At 40.4% G+C, this 22,666-nt stretch overlaps 1 protein-coding gene and 1 pseudogene across 2 annotated transcripts; both read left to right on the top strand.

Annotated features, from left to right (window-relative positions):
* Positions 1 to 8,010: 8,010 nt before the first annotated feature.
* On the top strand, positions 8,011 to 8,453 carry LOC308639263 (ubiquitin-conjugating enzyme E2 variant 1-like; annotated as a pseudogene). Its single transcript has one exon. The product of its transcript is annotated as a ubiquitin-conjugating enzyme E2 variant 1-like (transcript).
* A 3,910-nt stretch (positions 8,454 to 12,363) lies between these two features.
* CDX4 (caudal type homeobox 4) lies at positions 12,364 to 20,903 on the top strand (the record flags this gene model as incomplete). The annotated part of the gene is made up of 3 exons (XM_081276522.1): positions 12,364 to 12,865; positions 19,248 to 19,393; positions 20,697 to 20,903. 3 exons carry the CDS (start codon positions 12,364 to 12,366, stop codon positions 20,901 to 20,903), a joined length of 855 nt encoding a protein of 284 aa, XP_081132648.1.
* Positions 20,904 to 22,666: the final 1,763 nt, after the last annotated feature.

Genomic DNA, 22,666 nt, shown 5'->3' with positions numbered 1-22,666 from the left:
GTCACTACACCAACAGTTCACAAGGCATAAAGGTGAATTCACAGTGCATACAAGTGATACATAGTCCAGGCAAGTTCTGCAAGCAGTTCAGTGATGGCTATTGCAGAAGCTGTAGATTGGTTTTATCTTTGTCTTCACCGGCACTGGGATGAAGATAGGAATTCTGGCAATAATGGCTAAAGAAAAAATTATGTAACATTCCAGAAGGTACTAAAAGGAAACAATTTTCTTTTTTTTTTTTTAGAAAACAATTTTCTTAACAATGTACCTTATCTTCAACAGAATTATTAAATATAATGAAAAGGAAAGGTGAAAGTAAACAAACAGATCTGTTAACCTCCTTTTTTGTTCATATATTAAAACAATCCTCAACAGCTGTTTACCCAATTTAAATTAAACCATTTAAATCACGTGAATAAAAAAAATTTTGGATCCATTTTTTCATGAGCGCTCATCATATATGATATATGGACATAGATACATACAAACATACAACATAAAACACAAGTGTGCACACATAATATAATACATACAACACATAACATAATAGTAAAGGCCTTATAACTTTTTACAGGTGAAATCTCCATTGCAATGTTTAAAAACTCTATAGTCAAAAAATAGAACTGATCAGCAAAACATTAACCTAGGTCTGTATTGGCTCAAAAAACAAAATAGAACTTCATGATGGAAAAGGTAATAATAAAATAGATATTGAAAAAAGCATCCTGGTTCTGTCGCAGATGTAAGAATAGCCAAACTGGAGTTTTGGATATCAGTTGTTATGGATTTGAGCCAAATCATCTTCTTTTTGGTCTGTAGAAATCACTTTAGTTAATCTTTCTGGAATCCAAATCGGCTGCTGTTCTCCCTGTGGAAACACACAAACAGACCCCCGACTCCAGACAATTACTGGGTCAGGACCTTTCCATTGTCCTGTTAGAATATCCTTCCAAAGTACCTTGGGCTTATGTACATTTTTTGGACATATATGCCTTTCTGCAGCACTAAGCCCTGATGAATCCAAATTTTAAAAGTTTAGAGTAAAAAGGGTTATTTTAAGTTTATCTTTGGGGAATATATACCCCTTCCCAATTCCCTCTTTTTGCTTTAATAAGTACATTTTAATAGTTTGATGAGCTCTTTCAACTATGCCTTGTCCCTGTGGATTGTATAGGATTCCTGTTATATGAGTAATGCCAAATGATGAGCAAAATTGTTTAAAAGAGGTAGAAGTATAACCAGGGGCATTATCTGTTTTTAACTGTTTTGGAACGCCCACAGTGGCAAAATTTTGTAAGCAATGAGCTATAACATCTTTAGTTTTTTCTCCGGCATGAAGGGAGCCCATCAAAAATCCAGAAGAAGTATCAACTGTAACATGCAAATATTTTAATTTTCCAAATTCTGGCAAGTGTGTGACGTCCATCTGCCAAATATGGTTAGGTATCAGTCCTCTAGGATTGATTCCAAGATTAACTTGTGGTAAAAATGTCACACAATTTTGACATTGTTTTATTATTTGTCTAGCTTGTTCCTTAGTTATTTTAAAATGCTTTTGTAAAGTATTAGCATTGACATGGAACTTTTTATGAAGATTTGTAGCTTCTTCTAGTGTAGAGAAAATATGTATGTCATGTGTAGTTTTATCTGCTAAATCATTGCCCAAACTAAGGGTTCCAGGCAATCCTGTATGTGCCCTGATATGTCCTATAAAGAATGGATCTTTTCTATCCCAGATTAGACTTTGTATAGTGGAAAGCAAAGAGAAAACAGTAGAGGAAGGGGAAATCCTACCAGCATCTTCAAGGGATACTATAGCATTAACTATCAGAAAATAAATTAAATATAGGATCTTTAAACATCACAAAAGCTTGTAATACTGCATTAAGCTCTACCTTTTGAGCTGATTGTTTGGGTACTAAAAATGTAAAAGTTTGATCAGGTGTTACTATTGCTGCTGTACCATTATTTGACCCATCAGTAAATATATTTGGAGCATTCATAATAGGTGTTTTTCTTGTTGTTTTTGGAAAAATTACAGGATGCAATGACCAAAAAGACAATAAAGGATTAGATGGTAAGTGGTTATCAAATGAAACATTAGATTTGCACATGATTATTGCCCAAGTATTTAACTCATTAGCTAACTCATCAATTTGATTCATAGCATATGGAGTAATAATTTTATTGGGAGAAATTCCAAACACTCCCTTTGCTGCTTTTATTCCTTTGAGTATTAATTGTCCTACAGCCTCAGGATACCTAGTAAGAATAGTGTTAGGAGAATAAGATAAATGTATCCATAATAATGGACCTTCTTGCCAAAATACTCCTGTAGGAATATTTTTTTGTTGGTAGTACAATAAATAATAAAGGCAAACATATATCAATTCTATCCAAATACATATTTTCCATATATGTTTCGATGATTTTTAATGCCTTTCTTGCTTCAGGTGTTAACATTCAGGGTGAATTTGGATCTGATGGACCTTTTAGGATATCAAATAAAGGTCCCAACTCTCCTGTTGGTATACCTAGATAAGTCCTTATCCAATTTATGTCTCCTAACAACTTTTGAAAGTCATTAAGTGATTTGAGTTGATCTACTCGTATTTGAATTTTTGGTGGACGGACCATGGTTGAGGATAATAGAACTCCTAAATAATTAATTGGAAAATTTAATTGTACTTTATCTATTGCTATCTCTAGATTATAATTTTTAATAAGTTTGTAAGTGTGGCATAACATTCTAGCAATGTGTTTTTAGCTTTGTGTGCTAATAATACATCATCCATATAGTGAAATATTTGTAGTTCAGGATTTTGATTTCTAAGTGGCTGGATTACTTTGTTAACATAAATTTGACACATAGTTGGGCTGTTAGCCATCCCTTGAGGGAGTACTTTCCATTCATATCTCTGATCAGGACCTTCATGATTCAGTGCAGGGATAGTAAATGCAAAACATGGACTATCCTCAGGATGAATTGGAATTGAAAAAAAAACAATCTTTAATATCTATAACTAAAACATACCAAGTTTTTGGCAAAGCAGAAAATTGAGGAATCCCCGATTGAGCAGGTCCCATAATAACCATCTCATTATTAATGGCTCTTAAATCTCCATTTACCAGATTTCTTTTTGATGACAAAAATGGAAGTATTATGGGGAGATACAGAAGGTTGTATATGTCCTTCCGCTAATTGTTGTTTGACCAGATCATGGGCTGCTTGTATCTTTTCTTTAGTCAGGGGCCACTGAGGAGCCCATACTGGTCTTTCTGATTTCCATGTAATTTTTATTGTCTCAGTGGCCCTTTCTGAAAATCCAACCCATGTCTGTCTGTTCCTTGATCTATTTGTATTGGAGCTACTATACCTTGTTCTTGTTTTTCTAATCTTTTTCCTTTCCTAAAACCTTGTCTAGTCATAATAGTGGGTGCATTTTGATTGATGTTATTTGTTAATGTCAAACCTAATTGATCTAGGACATCTCGTCCCCATAAATTTACGGGAAGATGATCCAATACATATGGTTGTATAGTTCCTTCACATCCTTCAGGATCCTTCCAATCTAATACCATTGCACTTCTATGGGGATTAGTCGCCACTCCTAGGCCTCAAAGCGTTTGAGTGGCTTGTTGTAATGGCCAATGTTTTGGCCATTCTTGACGAGAGATGATGCTAAGGTCTGCACCTATATCCAGTAGCCCATTAAATTCATGTCCTTGAATATCTAGTTTTAGCATGGGGCGAGAATCTAAATTTAAAGAAAGCATAGCCCAATCTACACCTGTGGAGCCTAATCCCTTGGAACCTCTTTCTACAGCATGACTGGAAAATTTATCATGTAGGCTTGGTATTATTAGTAACTGTGCTATTCTATCTCCTGGTGAAATTACTAATATACCCTTTGGAGAACTGGCTATAATTTTTATTTCACCTTCATAATCAGGATCAATAACCCCAGGACTTATCATAAGTCCTTTTAGAGTAGAAGAGCTGCGTCCCAATAATAAGCCTACTGTTCCTTTGGGAAGAGGTCCTTTTACCCCTGTGGGAATGATTTGAACTCCCATCTCTGGAGTTAGTACTGATCTGGCAGAGGCACAGATGTCCAACCCTGTGCTCCCTCTGGTTTGTCTGATGAGGGATCTGATGGACAATATGTCCTGGGCACTACCCTGATGGGGTTGCTGGGTTCCTCCAGTGCTCCGTATATTTGTGGTTTGGGGCCCTGGAGCATTGGGCCCCCCTGTCCATTTTTTGTCAATGGAGCCTGATGCCTTTCTCCACGATATCATGGATAAACACCTGGTCCTTGTTCATTTTTTGATAATGGAGTACCCTTTATGGTGGTTTGAGAACGGCATTCATTAGCCCAATGTCTCCCTCTACGGCATCATGGGCAAATACATGATATTCTACTCCTTTGATACCTAGTTTTGTTAAACCCTCCTCCTATGGGGCAATTCCTTTTAGAATGTCCTGTTTGTTCACAATTGTAGCATTTCTTGGCCTGGCATATAAAGCCTGTTTTACTGCAGCTGCCACAATTTGCCCTTGTTCATTAATGTCTCTGGCATCTAAAGCCTGTTTTACTGCAGCTGCCACGACTTGCTCTTGTTCATTAATGTCTCTACATAATTTAATATATGTGTTTAAATCTTCCTGTTTCCATGGTCTAATGATATCTCTGCACCAACGATTCGCTTGGTCATAAGCCAGTTGTTTTATTAATGGCATTGCTTGTTCTGTATTCCCAAAAACTCTGGTAGCTGTTTGAATAAGCCTATCTACAAATTCAGTGTAAGGTTCATTAGCTCCTTGTATTATCTTAGATAATTGACCTTGTAAACCTCCATGTCCTTGTAAAGTCTTCCATGCCTTAACTGCATCTACAGCAATTTGTGAGTATACGCCAGGATCATATGCAATTTGTTGCTGCGGATCCTCATAAGGTCCCTTTCCTAACAACATATCTAGATTTCTCTGAGAATAACCAGCTGCTGCATTTCGCCTAGCCGTCTCCTTGCAAAATTCCTCATTGGCAACCTTCCATAACAGGTATTGTCCTCCATTTAGCACAGCTTTACACATATTAGCCCAATCTGCTGGCGTCATGTTCAAGTTGTTAATGGATTCGACCAAGCTTACAGTGAAGGGTGCTTGAGGACCATAGGTTGTTACAGCCTCTTTTAGCTGTTTCACTATTTTGAAATTTAAAGCATGGTGAATTCGCTGCCCTCCTACCTCAAATACAGGGCATGTTAATACTTGAGATCCTGTCTCAGGATCCAAACTATCAACTGCGGGGGTTGGGGGTCTCCCAGAATATGGAGGTGGCCTTGTTAGTTGGACATTTACGTCCTCTGGTGATAGAAAGGTGTTAGTAACAGTCTCCTGTAGAGGTGGCGCTGTTGGTTGGACACTTATGCCCTCTGGTGATAGAAAGTTGTTAGTAGCAGTCTCCTTTTGTAACTTTCCCTCTGATGGCTTTTTCTGCTCTAAGCTTTGTTCCTCTATCTTTGTCTGAACTGAAGGCTTTGGACTAAGCAAACCAGATACGAATGTCCACAATGGCAATGTGCCAACTGGCAGAGTCCCTGGGTTGTTCTTTTCTATTCTTTTTAAATCTTCACCATGATGGTTCCATTGTGATATATTCAACAACTCCTCCTCAAAAAGCCATTGGCTACATTTTTGTATTGTATCAATGTATGCCCTGACTGCTCTTGATTTTACTGAGATGCCTCCTTCCTCTAACAATTTACTTAACACTCTTTCAGTTTGTTTTTTACTAATTTCTGATCCCATATTTCTACTATAATACAACCCAACAAGATAACACCAAACAAAACCAAGACAGAATGCAATAAAAATGGAACCACACAAAATCATTATATCAGCCTTTCTATCCTCCTGACATGTGCATCCGTCCTTTCTCCCTATCTGTTCCTCAGACGTAAATAGTTTTTCCTCAGATGTGAGCGGTTTTTCTTCCATCTCACTCATCTCCAGGGACAGGCAACTTAAAACAAAAGTGAAGCAAAACAAAAGAGGAATCTTAAAATGGCTACCCATCCTCTCACCCTGCCCTCAGGGGCGAGTAGTTTACCTTATCACTTACCCTCAGTCGCTCCCTGTGCGAGCCACCAAATGCCGCAGTCTGGCTGGGCACAATTCAGGAGCCACTTATCAAAAGAAACGAACTTTATTTTTAGAACCACACAGGCCAAACAAAACAGCTCCTCAGGAAAAACCCTCAGAGCCCAACTGCCACCACTGGCTTCCCACAAGCCTCTCCCACAAACACAAGCCTCACCACCTCCCACAATCCTCCTGCTCTTGAGGCCGATTGGCTGGGTCGCATGGGCGGAGCCAAAGAAGTCCCCCAATGAGCATCACCGCAGAGGAGCCAATCAGCTAGATGTTGCTCGGCCGCTGTGAGCCAATCATCAGCTGGCAGTCTGAAAGGGCGCTGGCAGCTGGAAGTTTGCTGGGGCCCCTTGGGCTGTGGCTCTCAACAGAAAGAAGCAGAGTGCCTTGTAGAAACCTGCAGTTAATTATGTTTCAGTTTAAATTCCAGTTACTCATATCACCTACTAATGAGTGCTTATTAAGTCCCTGCCTACTTTCAGCTTCAGTGGCATATCAGTAAAAAGGGACTTACGTTCTGCATTCCTCATCTCCCTCCCAGTAATAGGAGGGCCCAATGATTGACAATTGGATCCAAATTCTGTAATACAAAGAGACCCCTTTCTCCTTTCCCTATACCCTAATAGAGGCCTCAACCAGACCTGCATATGGGACAGGGAAGTAGGGTAGCAGGTTAAAGAGGGGTGTTATAAGATGAAAAGTAGCCCTGGGCTACTCTGGTAGCACTGAGAGGATAGAACAGGTTTAGGAACTATCAGGCAGTGAGATTCTCCCAAGCATTAAGTCTGGTAAAGAAAAAGTTCACCCAATCTCCATAGTCCATCACTGCATTGTTTACAAAGAAATTTCACCTTCATTATTCCTCAAATATTACAAATAGCCTGATCAGTGGAGGTCAGCTCAGAGTTTGAGGCCCCATTTGACCCCTGCCTCTCTAAGAAGAACACTCCCTAGTGGTACTAAGATTGCAACAGTAAATCTGCCTCTCTGGTTAATCTTCAGGTTAAGAAAGAAATCAAAAGTTCCAGTCAAATAAACTAGACTTCCAACACACACACACACTCACAGAGAGAGACAGAATTGGGGGGGGGGGGGCAATCCTGAAGCCAAATTCTGCCAAGCACTGGGCAATGTTCTTATTGGTTTCTCAGACATCCTTGAAGTCAAATGATGGTTTCCATCTATAGTCCAAGGTCATTTATTGATTCAGTATTTAAAAATTCCTAAGACCCTACCATATACATAAGGACATTCTACTCCCCTGAGCTCAAACATACCTCTCCAATCCCCTTCGAGGTGCTCAAATACAAAAAGATTCAAATAAAACCTCAAATAACTCTAAGGCAAACCAAATAGTGTCAGTCATTTGGGGAGAGGAGTTGATAATGGGATTCAGACGTGAGGAAGAGTGCTTTCTGAGAGGAAGGTTACCACATGGAGCTTTTTGGAGGAGAGAGTTTTTCAACTGAGCCTTAAAGAATAGGGAGATTTTGAACAATTTTTCTCTCCACAAAATGAAGATGATGAAGAGAAACAGTCTAGGCAGAGGGAATTGCATACACAGAAACACATTCTTTTACGGAAAAGAGTGCTGATGTGGTAGTCAACAGACCTAATTTGAATCACAATTCTGTCATTCACTTTCTTAAAAATTACCTTTCTGGGGCAGAGTTGTGGCTCAGTGGTAGAGCACTTGCCTAGCATGTGTGAGGCACTAAGTTTGATCCCCAGCACCACATAAAAATAAACAAATAAAATAAAGGTATTATTTCCATCTACAACAAAAAAAAATATTTTTAAAAATTACCTTCCCCAAGAAGAAGGGGCTGGCCTTCGAGTGACAGCAACACAAGATGGCAGCCACCATGGGCTTGGGAGTAAAATCTCTCGCAATGTCCAACGGTTGGAATAACTCGAAGAAGGCCAGAAGGGAGTAGGAGATGGCACAGTTAGCTGGGGTCTAGAAGATGACGAAGACATGACACTTACGAGATGGATAGGGATGATAATTGGGCCTCCAAAAACAATTTATGAAAACCGAATATACAGCCTTAAAATAGAATGTGGACCTAAATACCCAGAAGCATCCCCCTTTGTAAGATTTGTAACAAAAATTAATATGAATGGAGTTAATAGTTCTAATGGAGTGGTGGACCCAAGAGCCATATCAGTGCTAGCAAAGTGGCAGAATTCATATAGCACCAAAGTTGTTCTTCAAGAGCTGCGGCACTTAATGATGTCTAAAGAAAATATGAAACTCCCTCAGCCTCTGGAAGGACAGTGTTACAGCAATTAATCAAAAAGAAAAACCACAAGCCCTCCCCCCATTTGATTTAAGCAGTCTTCATTTTCCACTGTAGTAAATTTTCTAGATACATCTTGTAGACCTCAAAGTCTACAGGAAAGGAAGCTTCCAATCGAAGTCAATTTGTCTTAAGATTATGTAAATAATACTAATATTTTTTCCATTTGAAATATATAAGTTGTGCTAAAACAAATCATCCTGTCAAGTGTAACCACTGTCCATGTAGTTGAACTTCTGGGATCAAGAGAGTTTATTTAAATTGATTCCCATCATGACCGGTGGACCACATCTAACTCAACTGTGAAAAGACACAGTCACACAATCACCTTGCTGCTGGTTATTCGGCCTGGGGGCTCTGCCTTCTCCCCTCCCTGCCCTGCCAGCCCTGGGACAGCCCTGGAACAGCCCTCCAGGGAGGGGCTTGCTAGAGTAGAGCAAAGGTTTCAGGTCACACCCTGGGGTCTACTGCTGGGTGTGGGGTGCTTTGTCTGCACCTGGTTACTTTCTTAAGTCTTAAATGATGCCCCCTTCCAAGCCATCGTCCTGCCCCACTCTCCCACTCGCGTCCTTGGCCAAAGCATAGATTGTAACACTCAGCCCCCTTTGAAATTGGCCTTCGCGACGAATTCAGGGCTTCCCCCTCCCCCACCTTGATCGAGGGGTGCTGCTTTTGCCCTCCTCCTCAACTCCCTTGTCCACCTTCACCACCCGGCACTCTCCACCTCCCTTCCTGCTTGGCCAGAAACATCAGGTCAGGTTGGAATTTCTGACCTCCACATTTGAAACCACGTTTGATCACTTTCCACCAGCCTGGGAAATGAGCTTTGGATCCTGGGTCCTGCCACTCTGGCATCACCCTCAGCCGATGTTTCTTTGGTCCAGGTCTTGTAAGGTGAACAGGGCAGTCCCCAGGATGACATAGACCGCCAGCCCTCAGAGTCCCTCTGTTTAGACCTGCAGGAGGCTTCCTGGAGATGCCTGTGAGCACACAGGGCCCCTATAGATTGTTCCCTTTCCTGTAATGATGTGGCTTTCAGACCGTGAAGAAGGGTGAACAGGGCTCCCTGTGGGGCTCCCCTGCCATCCCCGCGGCTGAGTGTGGAATCTGACAACTGGAACCAGAGAAACCTGGACCCAGCACAGATACTGGTTTTGGTGCCTCCCAGGTGCTCGGCAGGGACTGAGCACAGCAGATCCCAGCATTGATGGGGCCTGGCCTCCTGGCACGTTGCTGCATCTCCCACTTCCTGTTCAGGACCACTATGCTGAGATCTGGATGCAAACAAAATAAAGGCAATTCATGGTGTTCTGAAGGGTTTTTTTTTCTTACTATTTTGTGTAAAACCATCTTTTGAAATAGCAACTATCAAGTCTCAAAAGCAATGGATATTCCCGTTAATCTATTTCTGGGGGAAATCTTAGTTCTAAGGATTTAACATCCTGTAAGTAAAGTTTAACATAACAGTATTCCATAAACAGCCTTTTTTCTTGTCAGACTATTGCCTGATTTTAATATAATAAAAAGTGTGCATTAATATTTCAAAAAAATTACCTTCCCCCTCAAGCCCTTAGTCTCCTCATGTATAAAATGATAACATCAGTTTAGCTAACTTCTAAATATCTTCCATGTACTTCTATCCTGACATTTATTGTCGAATATCAGGCAGTGTAATTTGCCTCAGGATACAACAAGTGAAAGAGTAATTGGTCTACATTATGAAAATTCTTGATTAACATGTCCAGGAGCTAAGAAAAAAAAAGCCTAGTCCTGGGCCTAACTCTTGACATGTAGCCTCATACCAATTTTAATGATCTTAAGATCATGCACTTTGCAGTCAGAGTAGCCTAGATTTGGAACCTAGCTTTATCATACACCAGCTGTGTGTACTTAATTTAAATAGTCATACCACCTCTTTGAGCTCAGTCTCTTCATCTCTAAAATAGGAATGATAACAACACACGGGGCTGTTGTAAAGACTAAATAATAAATGAGATTGTGTGTAAAACATACCTATGTGCATGTTATTTCCTGCCCCTTGGTTTCTTCTCCCTAGCACAAGGTTTTAATAAGCCATTGATGACCAATTGTTTTCCTTCTCTTGAAGTTCTTGTAGACCACCACATTTAGAATTGTAACACCTCTCCCGTATTCCTTATATTTTCCTTCCTTTTTCTTCATAGCATTTATTACTGAGATACCATAGTTTAATTACTTATAAATATCTCTCCCCACTAGAATATAAGTTTAATAATGTCAGAAGCTTTTCCTGTTCACACTGATGTCTCCATACACAGAACAGCACCTAGTACTCAATCAACATTTGTTGAGTGAATTAATGAATGTAGTAATCTCATACTGTGTGCCAAGTACTAAGTTAAACAATATATGCATCATCTCAGTAAATCCTGCTTTGTAATATAGATACTATTAGGATTTTTATTTTAAAACAGTAGGAGTCAGTGAAACTCAGAGAAGTCATGTGACTTTCCAAAAGCCAGAAAGGGAATAGCTAAGTGGGAGTGCTGGCTTGGGTTGGACATTGTGGGGCAGCATATTCTCTATTAAGGAGCAACCTGGATTAAAGGTTATGATGGGGGGCTGGGGTTGTGGCTCAGTGGTAGACCGCTCGTCTAGCATGCATGAGGCACTGGGTTCGATCCTCAGCACCACGTAAATGTAAAATGAAGATATTGTATCCACTTAGAATAAAAAGTAAAAAATTTAAAAAAAAAGGTTATGATGGTCTTGCCTAAGAGGATGAAGAGGAGGAACACAGAAGGTTACCTGGTTTCCTGAGGCAAGATCTTGTTCATTGGCATCTTCTGGCAAGCCCACATAATTTTCCACAATTGCAGATTTACAAATGAAATCTCAAGTTTGCTGCAGCTGCAATGGATTTTAGAATGCAAGAGTTCTGTTCCCTTGGGACACCAGTTTTGAGACAGGAGCCATACCTGGCTTTGAGGAATATCTCATACTAATGGGTGGAAACAGAACAACCCACTATTCACATGGTTCTTCTGTCTCTTTCTCCTTCCCTTTTACATAACCTATGCTCTTCATCATGCCTTCATTTGTGCATATTTGCTAAGCATCCAATTAATCCAGCCTACTATCCTCTGGAATGCAACTTTAGGAATGAATGTGGAGCAGGAATTTTTGTATGTTGTTCTTTGCTATATCCTCAGTGCCTGCAATAGTTTTCAGCACACGGTATGTGCTTAATATATGCTTGTAAAACTAATATCTGCCTTTGGAAACAAAGCTCTTGTCCTAGAAGAAAAAGGAAAAGTCCTTTTCAGTGACATTGTGGGACAGTACAATACCGAAAATCCCTACCAGGGAGTGCAGGCAGAGTGGAGACTGTGGATGCTGGCTGGGCTGGGGAAGATCGTGGAAGGGAGGCCTCCCTGTGAGGGCTGAATGCCAGAGAGCAGGATTTTGCCCTACTTCTGCAAGTCTCTGTCTCACGTTGGAGGAAGCCGGTCAGAAACCGCTGGAGGAGCTCCTGCCTCCAAAAGCACAAAACTGATGCTACCCGGACCAGATGGACAGAATCAAAAAAGATGAGACAGAAAGGCCCTGGGAGCTTGGGGAGAGGGAGCATTAGAGTGAACAAGTTCCTGTGAAGGTGAAATGGCCCTTCATTTGAATGCAAATGCTATGTAAAAGCCTGAAGCCCCTTGACGTCAGCCCAGCCATTGGTGGCCCAACTATACCCCCGCTACCAGTCACCTGGAAACCTTCGGGGGCAGGAATCGGGATGGAGTAGTCTAAGGGGCGCAGAAGAGTTTGCGGCACAGCTACTGACTAATTCTCTGTTGCTTCTCAAAGTGGGGCTGGGGCCTTACAGGGACCTCGGGATGGCTTAGGGAGCTTCTTTCTTCTACCCAAGCCACCATGTATGGAAGCTGCCTTTTGGAGAAAGAAGCGGGCATGTATCCGGGCACTATCAGAAGCCCGGGAGGAGGCAGCACCGCGGGGGTGGGCAGCACTGGAAGCGGTGGAAGTCCGCTGCCAGCCTCCAACTTCGCTGCTGCCCCAGCTTACCCGCACTATATGGGGTATCCTCATATGACCAACATGGATCCTCATGGGCCATCACTGGGGACATGGAGTTCACCCTACAGTCCCCCGCGGGAAGACTGGAGCGCATACCCGGGGCCGTCCAGTACAATGGGCACAGTGCCCATGAACGACATGACCTCGAGCCCTGCTGCTTTTGGCTCACCAGACTACAGCAGCCTGGGCCCCGCCGGCGGTGGAAGCAGCGGCGGTGGCCTGCCAGCCTCGGCCAGCGGGTCACTGGTCCCCATTGACTCCGGCACCGCCGACGCCAGTTCCTCCAGCAGGAGCCGCCACAGCCCCTATGCATGGATGCGCAAAACTGTGCAGGTGACCGGTGAGTAATCGATTCGAATGTCCGCACACTTTCCTTTCTTAGCTTCTTCTCTTGGTTGGCCCGCCTTCCTACTTCTCAGGCCTCTCCGGGGAGAGTTTAGCTAGGCGACTCCTGCGTGACTGGCTGGTCCATTAGGTACCTTTCAATGCGCGCCCTTGGGTTCAAATCTTGCTGAATGTGAAGCGTGGAACTAAATCTACCCTATGGGTGTTTTTTGCCATACCCTGATCGCTCAATGGGGTGAGCGCGTGCACATTGGGCATCTTGAGCCACAAAGATCAGGATCCAACCCTGTAGTTGCCCAGATGGGAAAACAGATGCACGGAAAGTCTCAACGAGTGAACGAGGTCACAAGACAGTAGTGGTGTCCGAATGTTCAGGCACTGAGGCTTGCCGGTTCCATTTCCACACCTTTTCCCATACGAGCAGGCTGGCTCCCCTCACAAATTTAATGATACTCAACTTAGGTTCACGGTGCTTGCCTGGCAATGAACCTTCCTGTTTGGCTATGAAGGCTCAGACGGAAAAGCAGCCTCATTCCCCAGGCCTCTCAAGGAAGCTTCCTTTCCCAAAATTGGCAGAGGTGAGTTGTTCTCAAACCTATTGCCTACTTCTAACATCCTTTCCCTCTTTTGAAGCGTTGAGGCAGATGAGAAGGCCACAGCACTGAGCTAGCATATAAAACGCAACACAACCCTCACGCCTGCCAGGTGCGCACGACTATCAGCCCCAGCATTAAGTGGTTAAAGCCCTCATCACTATTCAGGCAGGCATCCAGGCAACGCCGGGGACTGAATGCAAATCTGTGACAGTGACAATGCGTGGGAAGTCACAACATCCCAGCAAGTCAGTGGGCGATTCCAGGGAGCTGAGGGCGGGGAAGTGAGTGTTCTGCTTTAATCTCAGATGGTGAGAGGGGGAAAATGTTTGTTTTCAGCTGTGGTTGTTCTTTTATCACATCCTTATTATTCCAACCCTTGTTCCCTGTCATTAGAGAAAATTAGTAAAATTTGACTCTATCACTTTCATCCCCCTGGGGAGGAAATGACATTTCAATAACATTTGTCCACAATGATTATGCTCCTTTTTGCAGTTCTGTATTTTCGCTGTCTTCCAAAAAGCAAAGGTGGGAGGATGGGAAGGAACCAACTTCGACATTAGGAGGACTTTTAACCAAGAGGATCAGGGTGGTAATCACAAATTTAAAGTAAAGTTTAAATGCTTGGGTTTAAAGCTTTTGGGGGGTAAATCTGCAAATTTTTAATAAAATACAGGTAGGTCAGATGGCTAAGTAGGATAGAAAATGAGATTAGGGTGGAGCACTCCCAGGGCTGTTATTACGTCTAATCTCAAGAGTTGTAATTAACATCCATTCACTAAAACCTAACAATCAGCAAAAGATACCAAAAAAAAAAAAAAGCCAGGAAAGTAGCTGCTTGCAGTTCAGGATATGTTTTGAAATGCTTTAGAGGAGGAGCATCATTGGCATGTTGTTTGAAATAGAGAACAATAAAAAAAAAAAACAAGATAAGAAAATTGCCTTGAGCCATGAATTTTCTGTTTAGGAGGGAAATATGACAAGTTTCTCTGCTTAAAAGTCTTCCATGTGCATTTGTTTTTGTGAGCTGAAGCTTCTCTCTTGGGTATTTCTGGTGCCAGGAAAAGGGGCCTCCTTAGTCTGTGCATTTTCATTATTCAATAAACACACAAACCTGACTTTACAATCCACCTTCACAAGATTTTTCTCTCCAATTTCTATGAGAGGTTTAAAATTGAATGACATTGGAACCCCTCTGACTCTTGGCAACCTGTCCTATAGACAGAGCTCTGTTAAATTCATTTTAATGTCTTATAAGTGAAAACTACCCCTTTGTCTTACAGCCCATGGTGCATATTCAGCAATAATTTAAGAATATGATGAAAATATGGATTCTTTCCACCCAGAAAATGCACAAAAACACACCAGCACACACATACACACACACACACACACACACAGTTGTTTCACATAATTTCTAGAAATTCACAAGACCACTGAGCCCCTGCCATGGACATCAGGTTATAATTTCCACCAAAAAAAATTAAGCTTATTACCTCTTTGGGCCACTCTGGACCAAAATGCACCCATTTATGATATGCTGAGCACATGGTGGATGTTAGAATATTTGTTAAATGAATGGATGAGTCAGATCCTCCTAAATTTTCCAATTCATTCTGTGGGATTGTGGGATAACATATGGTTTGTGGCTGAGAGGAAAATAAATAAACTACAAAATGGAAGTAACCCCACCCTGAATTCATGTAATCAAATGAAAGTTCTTTTCATTACTGAAGTATGTTTTGAATAGAATTACATTAAAGAAAGAAAAATATACATATTAGGAACATTATAGCATTTGATTTTCTAACGAGAGCAAAGGGACTGACAGAGTAAATTGTTGTCCCCTAGGTGATGTGATTTAAAAGTAAGATGTTTTTATGTCTACATAGTTCTTTAAGTAGTCTACTCCAATATACATCTCAGTTTGAAGAATATATGAAAAGAATTTGACATAAAAGTATGGGAAGTTGATGATTTTCATGCATTTTCATATTTTAAACACTGTCAGTGCAATAGAGCAAGGAATTATTTTTTCATTCTTCTCCTTTATTCAGAGTTGTGGTTCTAATTGGCAAGGTGATAACCTAACTGGGGCTGGAGAGAGGCTTTCTTGGTAGGGGTGGGAAAGAGAGAAAGGAGAAACTAATTTTGACTGATTCTGATTAAGCCACTCAACAAACACTGAGGAAGTTATGTTTAAAAGATTTTATTCATTTAGGACACTTCATAAACTAAATTGCTTTGTACTTCTTGAGGCTTATTGTTATCTTTGCTGATTTTGCTTATTTCCTTGGACAACTTTTAAAAATGAATTTGGATGCAATTTTATCTAAAGGCAGTGAAGAATTGCCATTAGCTGAAAAGTCATCATGGCGGGGTCAATTACAAAGAACTCCCTGCCAAAGAAAATTGCTTTTCATCATCTTTATCCCCACTGCTATCATCATCATCATCACCCCTAGGTTTGTAGAGTGCTTTTATGCCTAACAGCACTTTCATAGCCAGTCTCTCAAATAAGAACCATTTTAACTTCGTTTAGGGTGATAATGAGTCATCATATATGATGACATTTGCTTGCAAATTCTGTGGATGATGGGAAGGACTCCATCCATCTTGAGCTATAGAGATTTGTCAGAGTCTTTGGAGAAGAAGCAATGAAATCCTCACCACAGAGGGATGGAAGTAGCTCTTTCATAAATCTTAAACTTGTGTTCCTTTGCTGAATTAATTCACAGTAGCAGCTGAGAAATGCCATTCTCTCTGGAAGAAGAGAGTAGCTTGAACAATAAAAGCAAGTACTCTTAGTGCTTTATTGGTGTTGGGTTTGGGAATATAGACATAATGCTCTACCAGAAAGTATCTAAATCTCCTTCAATCATTTAAGGGAAAGAGGCAATGGGAAAGAGGCAGTTTGGGGAAGGAGACACAAGAAGTGCACCAGGATATTTGAATTTATATCTCTTTGTAAACTGTGCAGTTAGTATATTCCCCTGAGCTATATCATTGTGGGGGTTTGGGTCTTATCTGTCAGATTGGGGCTACAGACCCTTTTTAACACTTTGTTTAGCTTTGATATGCATCCAGGCTCTTCCTCATCCCTCCTTTCTTCAGGGGTTATATTGCCGGAAAGGGTGAGGATTGTCATGGCAAATAAAGAGGCCTGGTCTTGACTTTATTGTCCTCAGAAGAAGCTGCAAGAGGGGAATTTATGACCAATGGGGGTGGGGAAGGACAGCAATCTTTCCAGAGTTCTTGAAGTCTGGTTATATTTACTGATTATCAAAGAGCAGAAAACAGACACATACAAGTTGAATTTTAACCTCTCTGCCTCAAGTTAGAATTTAAACACTCAGCAACTTTGGGATTATGAAGGACTTTAGGAAATATCTCCTCAAAGGTATATTTTGATTCCAAGATTCAAGGTTCTGAAAATAAATTAAACCTCAGGTTCTCGCATTGTGTTCTAAATATACCATTGTCTTTGAAACACCAAAACCAGACCCCTGATTTCCTAGGTTTCTGTTTGGATTCAGAAAACAACTCAAAATTGGGCCTTTGAAAGGTTAACTGACTAGTACTCATCATTTTCCATTTTCAAGGGGGGAAATTTTGTTCAGTTCTTCAGTCCATGAGTTATTCAGCCATTTAGTTTAATCCTAAACATAGATTTCTTGACTAGAATTTGTTTCTACATTCACGTTTTTTTTTTTCTTTGCTGGAGATGAAAGGGTGTCTGACATTTGTTTAGGGCTTGTAAATTCCAAACCAATTGGTTGGTGTTCCTGAATGTAAAGAAGGTTAGGGATGGGATCTGATGCTATGTAGCTCCTTTGTTAGGCTTGTGCTTCATCTTAACACCTCAATAGAGTTTAGGGAACCACTTTAAAGAAGTCTTTGTCCTACAGATGCCCCCCAAAACCTCACATCAAAAACAACCAGGGAAGATCAGGAGTTTCTAAAAGCCACAGAGAAATAGAGGAAAGTACTGGAGGAGGTTAGAGAAACTGAAAAGAAAGGGAAACTTCCTAATCACCTTTGGAAAATTTGAAAGGAGGAATAAAGCTCTATTTGAAGGAGGGCATGAGAAATTAGTTAAATGTTGTAACACAAAGCAAATGTTTGGATATCCTTGAAAAGGACATGAAATACTCACTTTATTCTGCTTAAGTCAATACCTCCTCTTTCCCCATTCACTATCCACTTGGGAATAAAAATTAGCTTAAGACTCCCTTGGGGAGGGAACTATTTTTTTTTTCTAATAGGCAGTAGAAGCTGTGTGGAAACAGAATTTACTTAGTGAAAATAAATGTTCCTTTAAAATTACTATCCAAATCAAATTCTGTCTAGGTAGTATATGTAACTATAATGTCAGGATCCCAGAACAGTTTGCCATACTTGGGCCATTCTTATACTTCCCAGCATGTTTAAACTGGGAATAACATTTATCACACTAAACTGGGATTCAAAAGTATGTGCTCAGGTCCCTACTCTTCAGCTCACTAGCACATATTCACTTACTTACCTCAGATTTCTTATCTGTACAAAAGGAATAAGACAGGTTCTACATAATTCAAGAGGGTAGGTAAGAAGCTTAATAGGAGGGCTGGGGTTGTGGTTCAGCGGTAGAACACTCACTTAGCACATGCAAGGCCCTGGGTTTGATCCTCAGCACCACATAAAAATAAATAAATAAAGGTATTGTGTCCAACTACAACTAAAAAATTTTTTTAAAAAAAGAAGCTTAGGGCTGGGGATGTGGCTCAAGCGGTAGCGCGCTCGCCTGGAATGCGTGCGGCCCAGGTTCGATCCTCAGCACTACATACCAACAAAGATGTTGTGTCTGCCGAGAACTAAAAAATAAATATTAAAAATTCTCTCTCTCTCTCTCCTCTCTCTCCTCTTTAAAAAAAAAAGAAGCTTAATAGGAAACAGTATGAAAGGACTGCATAAAGGGTAATGAATAATGGGTGTTACTGTTTTGGCCAATACAATTCCCATATGTGAGTGGAAAGGGAATGAAAATCATGGATTAAGTGCAAATCATGGGTTAAGTGTATCTTTAAATGCTTTACTATAACAGTAGGTCAGTGGTAGAATGATTGTGATTTCACTGATCATTTTAGGATAAACATTAGGGAGATATTGGATATGTATATGTCTACAGACACCCACATAAACAGAAAGACATGTCTATATCTACATCTAGACAGATTCATATAGATGGGCATACAGGTATTGATATCATAGCCACAAATGGGAATGTACTTAATGGAGCAACGGACTTAAGACTTATTGGTTTGAAAATATACGTGTTTTATATCTTAAAATAACTGATAAGGGTGCAAAGAGTAGCTGTGATTCCTTCAACCAAAATAATCTCCAAAGAAGCAGGATAATATTAAAATCTGGAAAAGATCAGTGGAGTAGAAGAAGGAGATTGAGAGTGAGGAAGGAAGGATGGAAAAAGGGAGGAAAGTGGAATGACTTTAACAAAATCACATTATGTGCATATAGAAATATGCCATAGGGAATTTAACCTTTTTGTATATGTAGAAATCACCAATCAAAAATAAATAAATAGATGAACAAAAGGAAGATCAGTAGAGTAGAGGAAGGAGAATAGGGTAAGGGATGAATGGAAGGAAAGAGGAATATTGGAACTGAAATGCAATAAATCAAATTCCATGCATATCTGATTTTGTCAGAAAGAACACAATTGCTATGTGTAACTATAATGATCTAATAAACAAATATTAAGTGCAATGCTTTCTCCACCAACAGGGAAAACCAGGACAAAAGAAAAGTATCGTGTGGTTTATACAGATCATCAAAGGCTGGAGTTGGAAAAGGAATTCCACTGCAATAGATACATCACCATCCGGAGAAAGTCAGAGCTGGCAGTTAACCTGGGCCTTTCTGAGAGACAGGTATCCAAAAGGACATCCAACGTGTCCCATAGAGTCATTTCAATAGGCTGAGATTTGGGGAATGTCTGTAAGCTGCGTTGGAAGCAAAATGGAGGACCAAGACATTCTCTAAGTTCTCCTAAAGGCCATATTCATCCTATTGGACCTCCTCTTTTAGTCTCATTGGGCATTGTGTTCATTAACTAATGAATGTGATGGACACTGTGTGGGCATGGAAATAAGGGATGGGGTCATAGGAGGTAGAGAGGGATTACAACTTCAGTAGAATTCATCAATCAAGTCAAAACCTTGATCTGGTTCCTCACCGGTATGTGAAGTGGAGATTTGGCAACAGTGGCAGTTATATGGTTCCTATCAGTCAAACTACAAGAGTAACTGAATGCCAATGCTGTACCGTGGTTTTCTGTTTTTTAGGATAGTAAACTTAATCTTCTATGGTCTACATAATCCTATGAGACTTGCCTCAAATTTAGTTTACTATGGGTACTACAGGAAGATTAAATTATAGCAAGAATCAACAGTTTTCATTTGTTCAGACTTTGAAATATAAAACTACCTGATAATTTTTTGTTTAAGTCTAGGAGTAATCCTGGAGTCACAGAATTCTAGAATTATCAATTCCATTCCTTATCACATGCAGCCTGCATTTCAACTGCATATAGGCACATTAACATCATTCTGGTCTTCATCTCCAACAAAAAATATGTGGAATTTCATGATCCTTATTTACATGGTTTTGTTTCATTAACCTTTTCACTTTTGCTATTTCAGTCCCTCCCTCTTATTGACAGTCCTCAGCATCTGTCACTCTATTATTATTTATTTCTACTAGTACAGCAGAGGAAGTAGATAAGGTAGGATATAAAAAGCACTGCATTCAATCAGTAGCCCTATAATTGATCTGTTTCATTTCATGCAAGGCACTTGCCCTCTCTCATCCTCAGCTTTTTTTTTAAGAGAGAAAGAGAGAGAGAGAGAGAGAGAGAGAGGGGGGGGGGGTTAAATATTTATTTTTCAGTTTTCAGTGGACACAACATCTTTGTTTGTATGTGGTGCTGAGGATCGAACCCGGGCCACACGCATGCCAGGCGAGCGCTTGAGCCACATCCCCAGCCGATCCTCAGCTTTTTTAAAAAAAAAATTGTTGAATGGACATACTTTACAAGTCATTGTGAGACTCAAATGAAGTGATGTGCATGAGAGGGTTTTATAAATGCTAAAGACCATGTAAAGCGTCAGAAATCACTATATTAATTGCATAAAGTATGTTGCAAAGTTAAATATAAATCATCTTGTGTTTCAGGTGAAAATCTGGTTTCAGAATCGCAGAGCCAAGGAGAGAAAGATGATCAAAAAGAAAATCTCCCAGTTTGAGAACAGTGGAGGCTCAGTGCAAAGTGACTCTGGCTCCATCAGCCCTGGGGAACTGCCTAACACTTTTTTCACTACCCCATCTGCAGTTCGTGGATTTCAGCCTATTGAGATACAGCAGATCATAGTTTCTGAATGAAAGAAAGGCAAAAAGAAATGGAAAGTGTCCTTTCTTTATCAGCATCTGTTTGGTCTATAAGTTGTCAGCAGGGTAGTTGAGACAGGTGTAATTCCTTATAAGGCAGTATTTTGAACAAGTGGACACACAATGGGTTAGAGATTATTCAGAGGACTTTTAGAAACTATTACCAGAAAACTCCTCTTATGTGTTGTGCTATTTGTCAAGTTACTCAGGAAGCTTAGTGGTAAGCTATATAATCAAAAAGTTAGAATCATAAGCCCTTGCAACTCTGTTCAAAATTTCAGAAACTTGCTTATGAACAGAATATATAATACAGTTCTGCCAGGAGGCACATTTTTGTATTTTGTATTGTGTTTGTTATTTGATGCTGAGTGTGTTCTTTTATGCTATTTTTAGGGGGTGGGAAGATAGTAAGCAGAAATTTATCTATCCTTAGATACCTTTTTAAGTGTATAATTCAAAAGCTAACAGAGTTGTCATAACCGTAACAAGATAACTGTTTCAAAAATAGTCAAGAGGTGACTCTGAATCCATCTCACTAGCTAATAAAAATAGCAAATAAAAAAGACCATTTAGTCCCTCAATTATGCTTGTTTGGCATCAGTTACCTTATTTCAGAACTTCCAAATTGTAACGTCAATTTCAGATCTCATTAAAACAATGAAATCAGACTAAAACAATATAGGCCAGCTTGGCTGAGTCATTAGCAAGGCAGATCTCCAACAAACAGAATAAACCCTCCTGCCCTCCTGTCTTTCTACTCCCATTACTGTCATAGTACAGTGCCAGATTTCCATAAGCACAGGGAAGTGAACTGGTCTGTAGCCCCTCCCTGCCATCATCTTTCAATCTGTTCAGTTTTACCCACATCATGTCATATCTACACAGTGTAATTCATGGAGCTGAGTTTACAGGTTATAAACATACCATTAAGATAAGAGATGGAGCTTCAGTGAGCAGGGTTGCCTAGAGTGTTTAGTATGGGTCTAGTGTACTGTTTGCATATCAAAGTGGTCAAAGAATAGGCTCTGAGTCATGTTAAATTAAGATGGTTTAAAGGAAACATTAATTAAAGTAAAAGAAGCAATCAGATCACAACTTTCCTGTCCTTTTCAAGAAGCATCTTCATAGTTCTAAAGAAAATTAGAATTTTTGAGGACAACTACCAATCTTGGTTTGAAAGTAAGAAATTTATCTTCCCTCTTCCCTCTCCTTGTGAGAAATCTCAAAAACAGGCTTCACCTTCCATGGCTATTCTTGAGGGTACATCATTTGGTCCTGAAAATTGAGGGGGAGGAGTGGGATACTGGGGATTGAACTCAGGGACACTCAACCACTGAGCCACATCCACAGCCCTATTTTGTATTTTATTCAGAGACAGGGTCTCACTCAGTTGCTTAGCACCTTGCTGTTGCTGAGGCTGGCTTTGAACCCACAATCCTCTTGTCTCAGCCTCCCAAGCCACTGGGATTACAGGTATGCACCACCACACCCAGCTAGTCCTGAAATTTTTTAAAGGAATAATATTTCACCTTTGACCTGACCTTCTGGAATTATATTCTTTACAACACATTTATGCGAAAGGTATCACTTGTCCTATTTTACTGATAAGAAAACAGATGTGAGCAATCAGCCACATTCCCAAAGACACAGCAAAGCAATTGTGGATGCTGATGAGAACCCCTAGTTACACAGGATTATCTTGCTCAGTCTTAGTGATAGATCCAAATTCAGCATCCATCTTTATTCATGTGGCATCT

The sequence above is a fragment of the Spermophilus citellus genome (genome assembly GCF_964194105.1).
Source record: "Spermophilus citellus genome assembly, chromosome: X".
Lineage (NCBI taxonomy): Eukaryota > Metazoa > Chordata > Mammalia > Rodentia > Sciuridae > Spermophilus > Spermophilus citellus.
This window is presented reverse-complemented; position numbering and strand designations above follow the sequence as displayed.